This window comes from Neofelis nebulosa, chromosome 16 (genome assembly GCF_028018385.1).
Source record: "Neofelis nebulosa isolate mNeoNeb1 chromosome 16, mNeoNeb1.pri, whole genome shotgun sequence".
NCBI lineage: Eukaryota > Metazoa > Chordata > Mammalia > Carnivora > Felidae > Neofelis > Neofelis nebulosa.
The window spans coordinates 4236853-4255362 of NC_080797.1; the positions used below are offsets into that span (position 1 = coordinate 4236853).

An 18510-nucleotide genomic window follows, 5' to 3' on the forward strand; every position below is an offset into this window, starting at 1 on the left:
GAGAAGGTAGATAGATGTAAAAATGGGTTTGCGGCCACAGCGACACCTGGTGGCCATTCTACACATTGCATGACACTTCTGCAATTTTTTCCCCGTTTCAACTAAGGGTTGTGGGTTTTCCTTTGCTAGGTGGTGAGATGCCCCATCGTGAGAGGGCAGCAGAGACCAAGTGGGCACAGGGACATCTGAAAGGCAATAGGGGGCATCCAGCCAGAGGGATATCAAAGCACATGGGCAGGAAATTCAACTTCGGGATACTTGGGGTGCTGGCCGTTCAGTCCTGCTGAGGCTGTGTCCTCCTGTATGGTCCCGGCCTCCTCACCTGTGGGGCAGTCAGTGGGCAGGGGAACACTAGAGCAAACCCACTGACATGGGATCCTTCTTCCTGCCCCTTGATTCAAGTAACTTCTTTTGGGGAGTTGCGGTATCTGAGGTCTGACCACCACCTGGAAGAGTCCTTATGACTTGGTGCCATGTGGACACTCCCTCCCTGTCCATCCTGTCCCCACCTGCCCTCTCACCAAAAGATGGCCCCCTCTGTCCCATTCCAGAGAACTCCCCTGAGAGGAGGCAGAACCCCTAAAAGGAGCAGGTCAGGAACCACACAGCCCGGGTCTGGGTTGTGGCCAAGCTTGGCCTGGAGCCCAGCTCTGACGCGTCCCAGGACCGGCCGCCCATGGCCCTGTCTCCAGCCCTTCCTGTCCCGAAGCTGCATCTCTGTCTCTGACCACCAGTCAGGTTTTCGGCATTTCCTGTTGCTGTCGTGCCCCCACGCCCCACCGGCGCCCACTGGTTCTAGCCTGAGCATCACTATAGCACCTGTCTCCCCACTGATAGTAATACCCCCCGCCAAAGACAGAAGGCTATCTTGCTGACCCTCGGCCTGCCCTGCCTGCTGCTTAGCTCACCCTCCTACATTCTGACACGACATCTTAACCACCAGCGTCATCCCGGGGTGGGCCGGGTCCCGTGGTGATCACATGACCCTGGCCATTTTGCTCTCGAGATTAAGATTTATACGTGTGCATATGAATACGGTACATATGCCGATTTTGTAAGTGGCTTGGATTCAGGCTGGAAATTTGAGCCCTTTTTCACCCATAAGTATGAGAACAGTTCGAATCAGTAGTTTGAATCAGTAGTCACAATATGAGTGCCAAAAACCGTACCCTGTACTTTCCAAGATCCCAAGAATCATTCGCTGTTGGGCGTAAAAAAAACTAAAATCAGAGAGATGCCCACCAATAACGAGAGGCAGTTTGAAATGAATTTTGCTTTGAGAACACATGAAAAAGGTAGATAGCTCCCAGGGCACCTTAGAGTCAACTGAGAAATATTCTAAGAACAGCTGGGCCCGGGGCCTCCTCAGACCAGTTAATTCCAAGGACGAGGCTGATTCTGATGTTCTGCAAGCCTGGGAGCCGCTAGCCGTGTGTGGCTGCTGAAATTCACATTAATTCAAGTGAGATAAAATTTAGAGCTCATACTCTCCATTGCACAGGCCGTATTTCCAGCACTCAATGGCTGTATGTGGCTAGTGGCTGCCACACTGGACAATGTGGCTTATAGACTATGTCCACCATCACAGAAAGTTCCGTGTGGCTGCCCTAGAGGGTTGCCGAGTCCTGCTTCTGTTGTTGGAGGCTGACAAGGGCAGGTCAGTCCTGTATAAAATGCAGGTGGTTTTCTAGGTTCCTGAGCAGGTGGATGGCCATATGTGTGTGTGTGTGTGTGTGTGTGTGTGTGTGTGTGTGTGTGTCTGTGGGGGTCAGACCCATTATGGCTCCTGTTGTCCTACTTGCTGTCACCCTGCAGAGAAGCTTCTGGAAGTGCGTCCTGGGAATGTTGAGGGCCTGTAAGTGGCTGAGCTGGCATCCAAGCCATCCTCACTGGGATGAAGAAAATCTCCCATAGGTGGGTGTGGGTTAGGGGGATATGGCTTGTGTTGGGCCCCAGTGTTAAGAGGACAGAGGACCAGCACTTGCCAGGAAAGCCTTTATTCCCATCGAGGGGACCCACATAGCCTCTGCAGTTAGCTCTCCTCTGGGACGTTGAGTTTCTCCTTCACCCCACAGGCCACCACGGCGAAAAAGAACTCGGGGAAGAAGGTGCGGATGTACATGGCGGCCTTGGGGATGGGGTTGGCCATGAAGACCTCTTGTTTCTTCCGTCTCACGGTGCGCATCACCTCCTCCGCTACGTCCACAGGGTGCACCCCGTAGGTCAGCTTCCTGAAAAAGACTGAAAAGCCCCCAGTAGGGGCAGGGGTTACGGCCCCTGATGCCCAAAGAGAGGGAAGCATGGGCTGGGCCTGGGGTTGTGGGTTCCCCAACCAGCTCCGCCCTCTGCTGGTTGTGAGGCCCTGGGGGGGCTGACTCTTGACCCCCTGAGCCTCAGCTTCTTCATCCGTAAAGTGGGCATAGTTTCCTGCCCTATTAACTTTTCAGGGTGGTTATGAGTCATTGCAGGGACGAGAAAGAGCTTAATTGAGAAAGAAGGTACCAGGGACGCCTGGGTGGCCCAGTCGGTTGAGCGTCCGGCTTCGATCAGGTCATGATCTCATGGTTTGTGGGTTCCAGCCCCTCGTGGGGCTCTGTGCTGACAGCTAGGAGCCTGGAGCCTGCTTCGGATTCTGTGTCTCCCTTGCTCTCTGCCCCTCCCCCACTTGCATTCTGTCTCTCTCTGTCTCTTAAAGATAAATATTAACACAAATTTAAAAAGAAAGAAGGTGCCAGATGAATTAAGGAGCTGTTGTTGACAACTGTTGCAAAGCCATGCTTATCAAGAACCTCCTGGGACCGTTTGCCCACATCTTGGTTCATCTTGATTCCTTAATGTAGACAGAGCCTTGGGCAGGACGTAGCAGCTCTCTGTTTAGAGCATTCTAGAATAGCAGTAATAATACGGTATGTTTACAGAGTGCTTGCTTTGTGCTGGTTGCTGTTGTAAACCATTTATGGGCCTTCAGTCCTCCCAGTGCCTCCGCAAGGCAGGTATTACCACAGTCCTCAATTTCATAAAATTTTTTTTTATTTTACATTTATTTATTTTTGAGAGACAGAGTGAGACAGAGCACAAATGGGGGAGGGGCATAGAGAGAGGGGGAGACACAGAATCCAAAGCGGGCTCCGGGCTCTGAGTTGTCGGCACAGAGCCCAGCGCGGGGCTCGAACCCACAAACCATGAGATCATGACCTGAGGTGAAGTCGGATGCTTAACTGACTGAGCCACCCAGGTGCTCCTACAATCCTCAGTTTCTTAAAGGGAAAGCTGAGGCACAGAGATCAAGGGACCCACCCGCGTTCGAACACTGAATGCATACCAGACACAAGCTTCAAGTGTAGGCAATCTGGTACCAGACTCTCAGCCTCTACTCTGTGCCGCCTCCTAGGAAAAGGGGGGGAGCAGGGGGGTAGCAAGTTCTTAAAGGCCAAATCTGGCTCTTCCACAAGGGAAACTGAGGCCCAGAGACAGACAGCCACGTGTGCGAGGTCACAGAGCTGTGTGAGTGCCAAAGCCTAGCTGGGACTTGGTCTGCTGGTTGTGGGTTAGGATTCTTTCCACCTGGTGCCTCGGGACTTAAATTTGGGGCTCCCCTCCTGCTGTTAGCTGGGTGCAGGTCCCCACCACCTCTAGTCTCGGACTTCAGGAGCACCCACTCCCCTGCAGGCCCGGTGAAACCCGGCTGCCCCAGAGCACCCCCTCCCCCCATCGCCCTGTCCAGTTGCCCTCCCAGACCCCAGCTTCCCCCTGAAAGCTCACATTTCCACATGGAGGCTTCCCAGTTTCCTTGGCCTGGGTCAATGTGGTATGACCGGACGAAAGTGGGGCTCACCGTGCTGACAACTATGTCGTATTCTTCCACTTCGGCTCGGAGGCAGTCAAAGAAGCCTAGAGCTGCGTGCTTGGAGGCGGCATCTGGAAGAGAGACCGGGCAGGGGTGGGTGGGGGGGAGCAGCCCTGCTCCCCAGCAGGAGCAGTGGAGACAGAGGCCTGTGTGCACAATCCTAGAGGTCAGCTGGAAGGGGCCTCCGCTGTGGCCTCGCCCTGCCCCTCCCTTTGTGGATGAGGACAGACAGACCCCGTGAAATGGCGGACGGAGGCAGAGCTGGAATCGAGTCAGATGCTAAACCGATTGAGCCCACCCAGGTGTCCCAGTTTTCTTATCTTTAAGATGGGGATAATATCACTCTTGGCAAGTTGTTGTGATGGCCCAGGCACGAGTTCCCATTCCTTCCCAGTAAGGCTGGCACCGAGCGATTTCTCCAGAGTCCCAGGACCAGCTGGAGGTCTCAATGAGCCCGAAGCACAAGTCTCCCCTCCCACTTCCCGGCCTTTTCCTCCGAGGTCCTGTCCATCTGAGCCACTCACCAGATTCACTCCAAATGGTTGGGCCAAATGCTTGGGCTAACAAGAACCTTTCCAGGAATTCCAAAAAGAGGGGAGAAGACGCTCCTTAAAGCCTTGGGGAGTCAGAGCCCCATCTGGGGTATGATAAACCCCAACTTCCCATTTCGGGGGTGTCACCTGGAGGCTGAAACAGGCCGGGGGTGGGTGTACTGGGATCTCTGCCATCATGCTGATACCTACGGGATGCATGGTCCCCAGATGGCTCTTGCAAGCCACCGGCCCCCTCACCGTGCAGGGTGAAGAATGCAGGTGCCCTGGGGGGATGGGGGGGCATGGGGCAAGGGAAAGCCGCGCTTGGTCTGCACTGGGCTCCGCCAACTATTGCCTCGAGAAGGTGGGCCCCGTGGCACCAGATCTATTATCGTTCAGGGAGCTGGAAATCCTGATTTTGACGGAAATGTCCTCGTGTTCAAATAATTAAATACTGACCAATTCTGCACCTAATTCCAACACACGGGCTCTGGCCCACAGCACCAAGTCTCCGACACCAGCTGGGGCTCCTACGGCCTAATTCTGACACTGTCTACCTGGAGATAAAGTCAGATCCCTCAGGGTAAGGGTTCTGTCCCATGACTGTCCCCTGTCCCCACTCAATTCAGACCAAGCATGAGTCCTGATGGTCACCTGCGCTTCTGACGGAGTGGCTGGAGATCGAAGCGTTCCGATGATCCCCTCCTCGAGACAGATTAACTTGTTAGAGCAGCTCATATAACTCAGAGAAATGTTTTACTTAGTAGATCATGGGTTTATTATAAAAGGACATAACTCGGGGCACCTGGGTGGCTCAGTCGGTTAGGTGTCCGACTCTTGATTTGGGCTCAGGTCATGATCTCACAGTTCGTGAGTTTGAGCCCCGCATGGGACTCTGAGCTGACAGCACGGAGCCTGCTTAGGATTCTCCCTCCCTCTCTCTCTGCCCCTCCCTGCCTCTCTCTCTCTCTCTCTCTCTCTCTCTCTCTCTCTCTCAAAAATAAATAAATAAACTAAAAAAAAAAAAAAGACCTAACTCAGAACGGCCAGATGGAAGAGGTGTAGTGGGTGAGGTGTGTGGGAGTGGGTTCAGAGGTTCACACCCTCTCTGGGTGCACCACTCTCCCCGACTCCCCACGAGCTCTCCAACCTCAGAGCTCTCCAAAGCCGACCTTCTGGGATTTTACGGAGGCTTTGTTATAGGCACGATTGATTAAACCATGGGCCTTTGGTGCTAGAAAAATCCCCTGATCCTCTCTGCTCCTCAGTGGTGGGGGCAGACTGGAAGCTCCCACCCCCTGATCACCTGGTTGGTGCCCCTGGCCAGCAGCACCCCATCTTTAGGTGGCGTCCAAAAGTCACCTCATTAATGTAACAAGAGACACTGAACACTCATCACTTAGGGAATTCAAGGGTTTTTAAAGCTCTGTGCCAGAAATGGGATGAAGACCAAATATATATTTCTTATTATAAACCATCATATCACAACACTACATCGCTAATTAGAAAGAGGTTTGCCAGCATGCTGGCCAAAACCAAATGCCGTGGGGCTCCCAGGCTGCCCTTCCCTGGTTCATAAAATGAATTTCTGTACATCTGCTCGTTTGACCTCGTCTGGACCTGGGTGAGACTCGGTCTCCCTAATGGAATCTACTGAACGAAGAGAGACAGAGGCTATTATCCCCACTTAATGACGAGAGAAGAGCCCCATCAGGACTCCCCTCGTGGTTCACAGTCACTCCAACTCTGCCTGCATGAAAAGCTCATCATCGCCATTGGGACAGTTCATGCCAAAACCACAGCGAGATGCCACTTCATGCCACTAGCGCGGCTAGAATCAAACAGATGGATAATAGCAAGAGTTGTGATGGATTTAAGCAATTGTGATGGATTTTAGTATATCGAGATATACTCAAAACCATCGAATTGTATACTTCAAATGGGAGAACTGTATGGTCTGTAAGCTCTATGTCAATAGAGCTGTTACTTCCAAAGAAGGGTTATCAGCTTGCTGTTCATTCACTGACTTATCAATTCCTCTGATCATTCAACAAGGAAGCTTCTCCTTGGGTGGGGCCCCGGGGCGAGGAGCTGGAGGCAGAGGCGGGCTGGGTTATCTCTGCTGTGCTTCTGGGCTGAGCCTCAGAACCCCATCTCCCTACCCAGTGCTGTGGCATCAGGGATGCTACATTTCCTGTGGGTGTGGAAGGAGACCCACCACAGTCAGACGACCCCAGTCATGGTCAGATCTGGAGGAAGGAGAGAACTTGGGGCCTGCCCAGGGTGGCCCCTCTGTAGTTTGTGACATTTATGTGGGAAACTCTGCACTCCTCCATTCCTCCACTGCAGAGAAGCTGGACGTCAGAGAGCTGATGGGGGGGGGGGGTGGGGAGCCTCACTAGACTGCCCCACCCTCAATGCCGTGTTTCAGAAATGTTCCAGAAAAACCCATGCACTGGCCCCATGTTTTTGGTTGGTGGCCAAAGGGTCTGTCCTAATACTGCAAATGTCATGTCCCTACTGTCTGTGTCCCCAGCACCTGGCTTTAGGGCCTCGATTGCTGTTTGTTGAACGAATGAAGGCATAGATCAAGGGAAGTGAAAAGCCATCCGGTTCCTGGGAATAACATGCGTGGAGAGTTTACAAATCCGAGGAATAGTGGTGATGTTTATCAGTGGGTTGGAAAGAAAGGAAAATGAGGGACGTGGCCAAGACAGCTGTGTGTGAAGCAAACTCCATTCTTCTCTCCCTCCTGGGCCCACAGGTAGACAGGTGCTTCCCAGCGTCCCTGGCAGCTGGGTGTTAAGTGTGCACCTGAGTTCTCGCCAGCAGGATATGAGCTGAGATGTTTGCTAGCTCCTGGCCTGGGGCTGTAGACCCTGGGCATGGCTCCCCAAGGCTCTCTGCCTTCTTCTCACAGCCAGAACCCAGACAAGGTGGGCACCAGCTTTGGCCATATGGGAAATGATGGCAAAGCAGTGATCTGGCACAACTCGGGGTCCCTGAGTGACAGTGAAGAGCCCGCTGTCCTGGGCTTAATCTAACTAGAACAGATGGGAAAAGAAAACTCTACTTGGGGCGTGGGGGGGATATTATGAGCTGAATTGTATCCCCCACCACTCCCAGCTCGTACGTGGGAAGTCCTAATCCTGGTGTCTCAGAATGGGACTGGGTTTGAAGATATGGTGATTTACTTTAAATGAGGCCATCAGGACTGGTCCTCATCCGATCCAACTGGTGTCCTCAAAGAAGAGAAAATTTGGACACGCAGAGAAGGACCTGAGGGATGTACAGAAGAGAAGCCATGTGAAGGGAGAAAGCGGCTGTCCGCAAGCTGAGGAGAGGGGCCTCAGGAGAAGCCAAACCCACCGACACCTTGACACTGGACCTCAGCCTCCAGAACCATCTTGTAGAAGCCCCTCGGTCTGTGGTGTTTCGTCACGGCAGCCAGAAGAGGCTCAGACAGGAGACCCACCCAATTTTCTTTCCTCCCTCCCGCCCTCTGCCCACCAGCCATTTACTGGCTTCTCATTTTGTGCAGGACGCTGTGGGCCATAGAGAAATGTATACGGTTTGCGTCCTGCCCTCCAGCATCCTACCGCAAGGGAGGCGGACATCCCCCAGCTGGATCCCATGAATATATGCTGAGAAGTTCCCCTCTTCCCTGGAATTTTTAAAGGACACCTGCCTTTGGAATTTTCTCTTCACCTCTCCTTGGATTCTGCGCCTTTCACTTTCCCCTCCCTCCTCCTTCAGAACTTTCTGCCCTTTTCCCCTGTGTGATATGTGTCCTTCTCAGTTGTAACCTTTCCTGTCCTTACAGAGGAAGGATCACTTGAGCTGAGGCCATGTGCCCCTGCCAGGAGGGGGCCCTTCGTCCGGCCTTGATCGTGTTCAGCCAGGGCATGCCCTGACCACCTGTGGGATGTGAACTTCTGGGGGAGAGGGACCCAGTCACCTGCAAGCCATAGGTGCTTGAAAATAGGAACCGAAGGCATAAAAGAAAAGCCAGTAGACCATTTCACATCCGGACACTTCCCTCCCCCACCCCCACCTTATAACCGCATGCCTAGTGCGGGACATGACATCCGTGGTCTATTAAGACACATAACATATGGCCAAACGTTTTTGTCGTAGCAACTTACAAGCTGTACGGAATGGGATTCCAAGCTTCCCTTGGATGTTATTCACTAACACAATCTGGCCTGTCCTCCGGGAGATCATGTCAGGGAGCAGGGCTAGAAAGCACAGGACAGAGTCACGGTTACGCATCGGAAACTGAGGCAGACAGCAGTGGGGAGACCCCTTCCCCAGGCCCCTTCCATCACGCAGGACCCCACTACCTCCCCGGTCATTCGATTACCCCAAGACACAGGTGGGCAGGAACAAGCACATCCCCTCTCCCGTGTTTCCCAAGAGTGGGCTTGGCTCAACTGGTGATTGCGATTGCTGGGTGGTTTTCCGTGACCCACCCATGTGCATGAAGGGACACGGATCTCAGTGGTGAGAAAGGTCATAGGTCATCCTATTTCCACCCAAGTCTTGCCTTCAGCAGGAAGGCTCATATTGGTCCTAATGTGTCTTCAACACCTCTCTTGGAGGTGCAAATCTTTCAACAAAGAGAGGACAGGCCTCAGCCCTGTGTCTTGGGAGAACCTACCACTTTGTTCTATTTTCAGGGTTCTCCTATTTTTTTTTATTTTTTAAAATGTTTTTTGTTTATTTTTGGGAGAGAGAGAGAGAGAGACAGAGTGCAAGCGGGGGAGGGGCTGAGAGAGAGATGGAGACACAGACTCCGAAGAGGCTCCAGGCTCCGAGCTGTCAGCACAGAGCCCAATGCGGGGCTCGAACTCACGAACCGTGAGATCATGACCTGAGCTGGAGCCAGATGCTTAACCAACTGAGCCACCCAGGCGCCCCAGGTTCTCCTATTTATTGAGAGAGAAAATGTTTTTTAATTTATGGTGATATTATGAAGACTTCCCCTGAAAAAAACTGATTTGAAAATGCAGAACTTTAGAGAATGAAATAAATAATAGTTACAGGTGGAATGGGGATATGGCAAAAAAAAAAAAAAAATCAAGAGACTCAACTTTCAGAATGGCCATTGACATCGAGCCCTTGCATGCCTCAGATGGGTAAACTGAGGCCCAGAGCTAGTGACTGGACTTCAGGTCTGTAAGCAAGTTAGAGGCTCAGCCAGGAAGATACACCAGCCCTGGATTTCTCCTTCCACTGTCTGCATCCTTCACTTTGATGCCAGTGAACCCTGAACTCTCAGAAGCACGGTGTATCCACAGGGGCTGGACTGGAGGAAACCATTATCTCTGGGGCATCATTTCAGAAGCTCTGGAAAGTCATCTTTCTGCTTCAGATAAGTTTCCCTTCATCTATCCTAGTGCCCCAGTCCCCATGATCATGGGGACTGGGGCCATGGAGGAGGCAGTTCCAAGATCACGCTTCCTCAGCCAGGGAACCCCACATGCTAAATTCAGACAGTCTCCACTCATACATCCTCCCTTTTGGGATTCTGCTTTGGTAAACTTTGGTGGGGGGATGGGGGGGGGCCGGGGCTTGTTGCTTCAACTCTTGGCTCTATTACGTGTCATCTCCAGCCCCAACCCCCCAGGATCCAGACCTGCATTTGACCTTTGGCTGTGAGATATCTCCACACAGGAGCTGCCATTTTACCCTCAAAAGGGTTTCTGTTCTCCCTGTTTCTGCAAAGGGATTGACACCACATTGGGTCTCTTGTAGTTTGGGATAAACCTTTCTCTTCTATATTTCTGAGGACAGAATCTCTACCCTTGACCAACTGTCATGGGTAGGGACAGATCAAGGGCAAGGGTGATATATGAAAATATATGCGAAGCATGAAGACCGTGGTCCAGTGATGTGGGATGAGATTGGTGGGAGAGCCGTGGACAAGAGTAAGAAGAAAGGGGATGAAGGGAGAGCTTAGATGGGGAGGGGGTTTCCCACAGAGGGAGGTTGGAATATACTAGTAAGATACTTCCCAAATCCCTTTTCTTTTATCAACATTTATCGTCAGAATGGTGAAAGCTTTCACCAAATTGGTAGGAGTTTTTCTGAGGGGGCTGGAGATTCCATCCACAGTTGGGTGACCGTCTGTCTGGCTATGTGACAGAGCCCTCCCTAGCAGCCGGTGGCCCCAAAATCTGCAGGAAGGTCAAACTCACGAGACCTTTGGTCAGTGTGATGGGTCCAAAGTAATTGGCATCCATGATCTTCTTGTCGAGCTCCAGAGAAATCTTATGGGCAGGCCCCTTCACCTTCATGCTGGCATTGTTGATGAGGATGTCCACACAGCCATAGCAGTCGAGGATCTCTTTGGCCACATCTGGAACACAGCTGACGTCCGAGAGGTCCAAGAGGACCAGCTTTGGGGTGAATGTCTGCTGAACCAATGAAAGAGTCAAGGCATGTGTGGGAATACCTTGGGGGCCCCCGCCCCCCTTTTGAAATTCAGAGCTCATGGAATGACCACAGGGGAGAAAAAATGAGGAAAAAGCAGACATGGCTCTGGGAGGAAAGAAGCTGATAGAGATTCATTTCTTGGGTAGAGGAGTCCAAAGGTGCAAATATGCAGTCATCAGTCTGAACTTTTGGCCAAGGGGCCAGAACTGATGAATCCAAATGAATACCACCCTTTACAGAGGAGGCCGTGCATGGATTCCAGTGGTGACATCCTTATAACATCTTAGGAGTTCCTTTTTGCAAACGGCTTGCCAAGCTCACTTACGAACCACAGGAGAATTTATCATAGTGCTTTTGTAGCTACATTTCGTTTTTGACCCAAGTCTTACACACAATAGTTTTGGAGCAGCATCTGTGTGCCAGACCTAGACACTCACTGCCATCAAGACTCTCATGGTCTAGGGGCACCTGGGTGGCTCAGTCGGTTAAGTGTCCGACTTCGGCTCGGGTCATGATCTCGCGGTTTGGGAGTTCAAGCCCCGCGTCGGGCTCTGTGCGGACAGCTCAGAGCCTGGAGCCTGCTTGGGATTCTGTGTCTCCTTCTCTCTCTGACACTCTCCTGCTTGCACTCTGTCTCTCTTTCTCTCTCAAAAATAAACATTAAAAAAAAAAAAAAGAATCTCGTGCTGGAGAGCAGGGAACAGGTTGGAAAATTGATGACACCATGTGATAAATGCGACCCCGATCCCTGTGTTTGACAAACATTAGTCCTGAAGAGAGGGTTCCTTGGTCAAATTTGTTTGGGAAACACAGACTATTTATTATATGTTGTTCTTGGGGATACACGATGCACGGTAGCATATAAAAGGTTCTGAAAAGTCCTGCAGTAAAGAAACCATCACTGGGTATTTTCCACACAATTGATGTCAGTACCTCTTTTTAACTCAACACCTGGTAACATCACCCAAAACAGAACTGGAATGCTGTGTTGTCCAGTGTGTTCCATTCCCCCCAAATGCCAGGCTTCTTTCTGAATTATTTTTGTTTTTTTCCAAAAAGTAATTCAATATCAAGGGCAAAAAAACCCCAAAAACCCAAAGAAACAAAAAACAAAGACAAAAACAAAAAAACCCACAAAACAAAACAAAAAAACCCAAAACCATGAAGAAAGCACTGAAGGCAGTGTTCCAGAAATACTTTGAAAACCACAGCCTCCTGGAAAGTGTTCACCTCCCGGTGGCTTCTTAGAAGGTGACTTCACTTCCCTGATTTCTTTCACAGAAATATCATTTGAGGTATTATTTTCCTTTTTAAAGATTTTATTTTTTTTAATGTTTGTTTTATTTTTGAGAGAGATGGAGCGCAAGCAGGGGAGGGGCAGAGAGAGAGGGAGACACAGAATCCGAAACAGGTTCCAGGCTCCCAGCTGTCAGCACAGAGCCCGACCGACGCAGGGCTCAAACCCACAAACTGAGATCATGACCTGAGCCAAAGTCAGACGCTTCACTGACTGAGCCACCCAGGCACCCCTAAAGATTTTATTTTTAAGTAATCTCTACACCCAGCATGGGGCTCTAATTCAGAACCCCGAGATCAGGAGTCCCACGCTCCGCAGACTGAGCAAGCCGGGCGCCCCTGAGATTTTATTTAGAAAAATCAGCCCTAAGAGTTTGTAATCACTCCCATACGGCTGTCATGCTCTAGCTTCTGGGTCCTCGTGGACTCTGGCTTAAATATAACAGGGGGTGGGGAGGGTGAGCAAATCCTTGGCAAGAATGGTCAAGACGAGTGGCAGACAACCTGTGTCAAGGTTAGTGAGACCGCTGCCTCCCAAAGCAATCACCAAATTTCACCCACCTGGTCAAAGAGCTGCTAAAAAAACCCCAAAAAACAAAAAAACAAAAAAACAAACAAAAAAAAAACCAGTGAAGGTTAAGGGTGCCCAAGGGCATCCCCAAGCCAGCTGCCAGAAGCCCTTACCTTGCTGGGGTCAGCCACGCTGATCAGGGCATCATACAGGGTCTCTAGCCTCTCCCAGTTCTTCCCACACAGCACCAGCCTTGCCCCACCAGCGTGGAACACCCGAGCACACTCTGTGGGGAAGAAGGAAAGAGGGCAGGGTGCACTGTGTGGATGGAGCCACTGATGATGAGCGTCTCTCTTACGAATTCAGGATTTCAAAGGATTCCAAAGTCCGTGGGCCATTGAAATCCTTTGGAGGTCATTTCATTCAACTTCCTCCCAGGGCTGGAATTTTTTATCTTCCCTTTCCGGCCTCAGCATGGTTACCTCCCGTGAAGGGGAGCTTGGAGTGGAGTGAAATAGCCTGTCCTTTGTGGGATGGTTCTGATTATGAGAAGATTGTTCCCTAAGCTGGACAGAAAGGTGACCCTATCCACCTAGCCCTCCAGGATCAAAGCCCTTGACCGATCTTAACCTAAAGATATTGGAAAGGCTCCTGCGTGGACCTCCCAGAAACAGAATCAGAGACAGGGACTCAGGCAGCCAGGAGTGCCCGTCAGAGAAAAATCCATCGGGGAGTAAGGTCTCAGGTAAAGCGTAGTCTTGGCTGGATCTGAGGAAAGTTCTGGAGGGTACAACCCACTGCTGAGCTGTCCCACCTGGAGGCAAGGGGCCGGCCTTTTATACGCTCGTGTCTTCTCAGCGTGCTGATCGAGCTTCCCTCCAGGGCTGGGTGCAGAGGGCATGGAAGGCCCCGGGGAGGCAGTGTCCACTGGCAGAGGGCAAGTGTGTGAGCCGGGCAGCCAACACTCACAGAGCCTGGCCACGTACAGGGACCTGGGAAGGGCATCGCCAAACACCCACTAGCAGTGCTCAGTACCTCTTATCGCCCTGTTTTACACCACACAGCGGTGAGCCTGGACTGATCGAGCATGACAGAGGATACCTGGGCGCCCCGGGTGCCCGCGGGAGACTGGCTTCTGGAATGCAATGGCTCCAAGCGGTTTCGGGGTTGCGTGCAGGTGCAGAGAAGGGGGCCGGCTGGGGTTTGATCGGCGGGCACGTGGGCAGGGGTTTGTGGTATTGGAGGAGGACAGCTGCGGTGCTGGAGCCTTCAGTCTCAGTGGGAGAGACGCACGGACGCAGGACAGATGGAGGTCCCAGTGAGGTCTAGAAACAGGTGTGCTGGGTGTGGCTGAACGCGGGCAAGGGGGAGGGGGAGGAGGTGGGCAGTTCTGACTGATGGAAACCTGAATCAAGAAATAACTGTGTGGACAATGTCACCTTGAGTTGTTGGGACCATGGGGAAGGGTCCATCTCTCCCCGACGCATGGGGCAGCCACGATGGCCGTGTTTTGCAAACCTGAGAGGTGACATTTAGTGAGTAGAAATGATTCACCCACAGTCCCACAGCAGGTAAGCGGTGAAGCCAGGGACATGCCTGGGGCTGGGCGGGGGGGGCGCCCGGTTCTCCACCTCTTGTCCCACCTCCCAGAAAGGAGCATGTGGCCGGGGGGAGGGTTCTGTCGCCCACTCACACTCTACATCTACAAGCTGAGCACAGGGGCAGGTGAGGGGCCTGTGACCTTGACCTCCTTGGGAGAGGCGGCCAGGGGCCCTCACTATCACCCACCCACTCTCCTCCGCGGGAACCTCGCCTCTCGCAGGTGCGCTCGGGGAGGCTGGAGCCCAGGGATGCATTCATCACTGCGGAACAGCGAGCCCGAAGGCATCCTTCCAAACAAGTCATTTCTGCCAACGCAGGTGCTGCTATGCTCAGGCTCTCTTGCTTTGATTGTGGATCAGCTCAGCTCAGCACAACGTTTCTCCAGGCTTTTCCTTTTTCACGCAGCAAATATGAGCCACACCTTTCCTTCCACATCTCCTTGACTCTAAGGTGCCACCGGGCAGAGATGCTTTCTGATTTCAGGGAGATGAAAATGCCAAAGGGTGGCCTGTGACCGTGGGAACGGGCTGTCGACCGACAGGCAAGCAGGCTCAGTTTCGGAAGCGTTTGGGGCGCGCCTCAGAGATGCTGAAACATAGACAGGGCGCCGAGCTCTTCGAGGCACAGAGAGTGTGAGGATTTCGAGAGTCCTTCTTGCCAAAGACAGAGTGGGTACAAAGTGACCCATGGGGCGCCTGGGTGGCTCAGTGAGACTCTTGATTTCAGCTCAGGTCATGATCTCACAGTTTGTGGGTTCAAGCCCTGCGTCAGGCTCTGTGATGACAGCACATTCCCAGCTTGGCTGAGTCGTGTGGGGGTTTGGGGCAGGTTCACATGTCCTGATCTTCGTCCGATTTCCCTGGTCCACAGCATGGCGCTGGGTCCTTGCAACTCTCCAGGGCTACCTGCCGGGCTTGGTCGGGTTCCAGGGGATCGAGGCTGTGCTGTGGGCCACATAAAGCCTGCACTGTCTGCTCAGGGCCCGTCACATTTTTGTTGCCTCGGACCTGAAAAGCAGAGCAGTCTGAACCCATAACCGCTGCGGTCAGCTGCGTGTTATTTGAGGCCACGCACACCCAGCTTCTTGGGTTACTTCTAAATATTTGGACTTGCTTTTTTTTCTTCCAGCTTTGCATTTCTTTCCAGGGCGGGTCCGGTAAGACACAGCACAAGAGGACACCGATGTTAGGGCAGAGACTAGACCAAATTCCTCTGAAAATGCCATTCCCTCCACCACCACCACCCCCCCGCCCCGAGATGTATTTCCTGGGTGCCTGAGTTGAACACGGGGACACTATAACCTGAATGAGACTCAAAACAAGGTACCTCTCAGCAATCGATGGTATGGCACTGTCTTATAACACAGAAACTCAGGAGGATACAGGACTGAACAGCCTTCTCAACCAACCAGCGGGGTCTGATCGACGTTTTGTGGGACTCTCCTCCCAACCACGGCAGAACGCACACTGTTTTCAAACACCCGCGTATCGTTCACGGAGATGGGCCATGTCTTGGGTGGTAAAGCACACCTCAACAAATTTAAAAGAATCGAAATCATACAAAATATGTTCTCTGATCATGTTGGAATCTAGTCTGAAATCAACAAGACAAATCTACGACAACATACTTGTATCCAAATGAGTGCTTTCCCGTAAGGTGGTTACTTTTTTTTTTTTTTTCAACGTTTTATTTATTTTTGAGAGACAGCATGAGCCAGGGGACCGGCAGAGAGAGAGAGAGAAGGAGACACAGAACCTGAAGTAGACTCCAGGCTCCGAGCTGTCAGCACAGAGCCCAACACGGGCCTCAAACCCATGAACTGCGAGATCATGACCTGAGCCGAAGTCAGACGCTTAACCAACTGAGCCACCCAGGTGCCCCAAGATGGCCACTTTTAAAGGCAGTTATTAAATAAACTTTTTTTTTTGAGTGCTTATTATACACCAAGCTTTGATCTAGGTGCTGGGACACTGGGGTTAGGAACACACACAGGTTCCACCATAAGGGAGCTTGGGTCTGGCCGATCAGCTGAGAAGGACATGTGTAGGGCACAGCGTGAGGAGTGTGGGAATAGCGGGGTGTTCATATGAGGAGCCATGGGAGCCCAGAGGCTGGTTCCTCGGGGAGCACCCAAGAAGAAAGATCAGGGGGGAAGGAAGGCTTCCTGATGAAGGGGTCTCTTGTTGGCGGCTGGCCTGATGCTATGTGGACATATTCTGTTTGAAGGACAGGTTTGCCCCAACACGGACTCTGACTGTCTCTAGGTGAGTGTTTCTGTTCCATTTCCCCAGGGCAACAACTGGTCCCCATCATCTTGTATCTGATCTCATTGACAAATGTGTGTGCTCTGACTTGTCCCTGTAGAAGCTGGAGCTTGTATCCCTCCTCCGTTTTGAGCATGGAGTCTAATGCAGCAAAATGTTCTCCTCGGGAATTGCTTCTGGGCCCCATGGAGGGCCAGTTTACCCACCTCATGCTTGGTTTATTTTTTTTTTTAATGTTTACTTATTTTTGAGAGATATGGATCGTGAGCAGGGGAGGGGCAGAGAAAGAGGAGGACAGAGGATCCGAAGCAGGCTCCAGGCTCCGAGCTGTCAGCACAGAGCCCGATACGGGATTCAAACCCACGAAGCAAGAGACCATGACTAGGGCTGAAGTCGGGCGCTTAACTGACTGAGCCACCCAGGCGCCCCCATGCTTTGTTTTTTATGTCACATGGTGAGCCTGGGGCAATCACCCCCTGGAACAGAACCCATCTTCAAAGTAGGGACAGTGTTCATCTCAATACCCAGCACATAATGGACTCCTTGGATACCTGTTGAGTGACTTAATGAATGTTTGTCAATGTGGGTTCTATGCTTGATTAAAAACAACACAAACAACAGCAAAAATGATGCCCAAATTATCCCAAACGCGACTACACAAACATTGCTAGGAGTGATAGGGTCAGAGTCTTACGAACCTAAGGACAGTTATTACCCTCATGTCACAGATGCCACCAGCAGAAAAGCACCCTGAGACCGTCCAAATCAGGGGTCACAAACCTAACTGCCTTCAAGGCCAGGAGGTAATATGGTTGAGGTCATCAGCCTGACTGCGATACAGCGGGGATCGGTGGGGTGTGTAGCACATTGGACACACTCTGCCTGAATTTGCTCATCGTTATGACCGTCACGGTCACCTGATGGCTTCTACGTGCTTTCCATCAAGGAATTCATTCATTCATCCCGACAACCCTGTGAGGTAGACATTACCAGTGTCCTCACTTTCCTGGATGAGAAATCCAAAGCAGAACAGTGCAATCACCAGCTAGTAGGTGACAGAGCCTGGAACTTCACCCAGCACCCAAGTCTGGGCTCATAGCTGATATGCCGCCCCATCCAAGGGCTTTGCATTTCAAATTTTCTGGAACCCCATGAACGCAAAAACAAGTGACATCTGCTGATCAGTTTTGGCCCTGAGGCTGTGAGTTTGCAACCCAGCTCTCCCAGGCTGTGAGTTTGCAACCAACCCAGCTCTCCCAATCCCCTTGTTTCTCGGGCACAGGGAGCTATAGCCCCCAAAAGAGAAGACACTCGCTGGTTAGCCACGGACCCTGGGAGAGGACACAGCCTCGATTTCCCCTGCCCCCCCCACCTAGCAGATGGCCACACACCATCCTGCCACCTATCGTCCTTCACGTCAGGAATGGGCGCAGTGGGGACAGAGCTGGCTTACCCTTGCCCAGTCCTGAGATGGCATCAGTGAGCACCACCACTTTGTTCTGGACGGCTGACTTTGACCACAGCCGGGACACCTCTTGGTAGATGAAGAGAAGGCCACTGATTCCCAGGAGCAGCAGAGGCAGGATAAACACAGCCGTGACTCCCATCTTGTTCTGGGGGCAGTGGGGGGCAGGGAAAGGACTTGGCTTTGCAAAGAGACTCTGATGAGACCCCCCCGGAGCAGGGAGGCGGCCCAAGGCTACAGGTGCACTCGCCATGCACCCACGTGTCTTCTCCAGGGAGCCGGGCTCTGTGCAAGCTCCCGGAGGACTCCTTCTGAGCTAAACACCCAAGCAACCATGTTAATCCCCAAACGCTCAATGAATAGGAAATTACTCACGTTGTGTCCAAAAGCAAACGGAATCCGGGGCCTGCCCTCCCAAAGGTTAGTTACAAATTTAATTAAAATGGGTCTGCATTTTTGGAAGGAAATCCTTGTGTTAAGGCCACTTGCTTGGGCCCTAATGACTATTTATAGCTCTCAGCACACTGAAGGGCTTTTCAGAGTAAATATAGTGT

General features: G+C 51.9%; 1 protein-coding gene across 1 annotated transcript; it reads right to left on the reverse strand.

Annotated features, from left to right (window-relative positions):
* Positions 1-1981: 1981 nt before the first annotated feature.
* On the reverse strand, positions 1982-18476 carry DHRS7C (dehydrogenase/reductase 7C). Its single transcript, XM_058703397.1, has 7 exons — positions 18332-18476; positions 17945-18104; positions 12799-12911; positions 10586-10796; positions 8526-8618; positions 3763-3918; positions 1982-2241 (listed from the first exon to the last, which is right to left on the reverse strand). Exons 2-7 carry the CDS (start codon positions 18096-18098, stop codon positions 2033-2035), a joined length of 936 nt encoding a protein of 311 aa, XP_058559380.1. The 5' UTR covers positions 18099-18104; positions 18332-18476; the 3' UTR covers positions 1982-2032.
* Positions 18477-18510: the final 34 nt, after the last annotated feature.

Excerpts from the sequence above, each read along its gene's own strand:
- DHRS7C (XM_058703397.1), bottom strand. The coding sequence starts at position 18,098 with ATGGGAGTCACGGCTGTGTTTATCCTGCCTCTGCTGCTCCTGGGAATC. Across the intron at positions 8,619-10,585 it reads ACCCATCACACTGACCAAAG|CCCTGCTCCCTGACATGATC; the intron begins GTCTCGTGAGTT and ends TGTGCTTTCTAG. Across the intron at positions 3,919-8,525 it reads AATCCCATTCCGTACAGCTT|ATGCCGCCTCCAAGCACGCA; the intron begins GTAAGTTGCTAC and ends TCTCTCTTCCAG.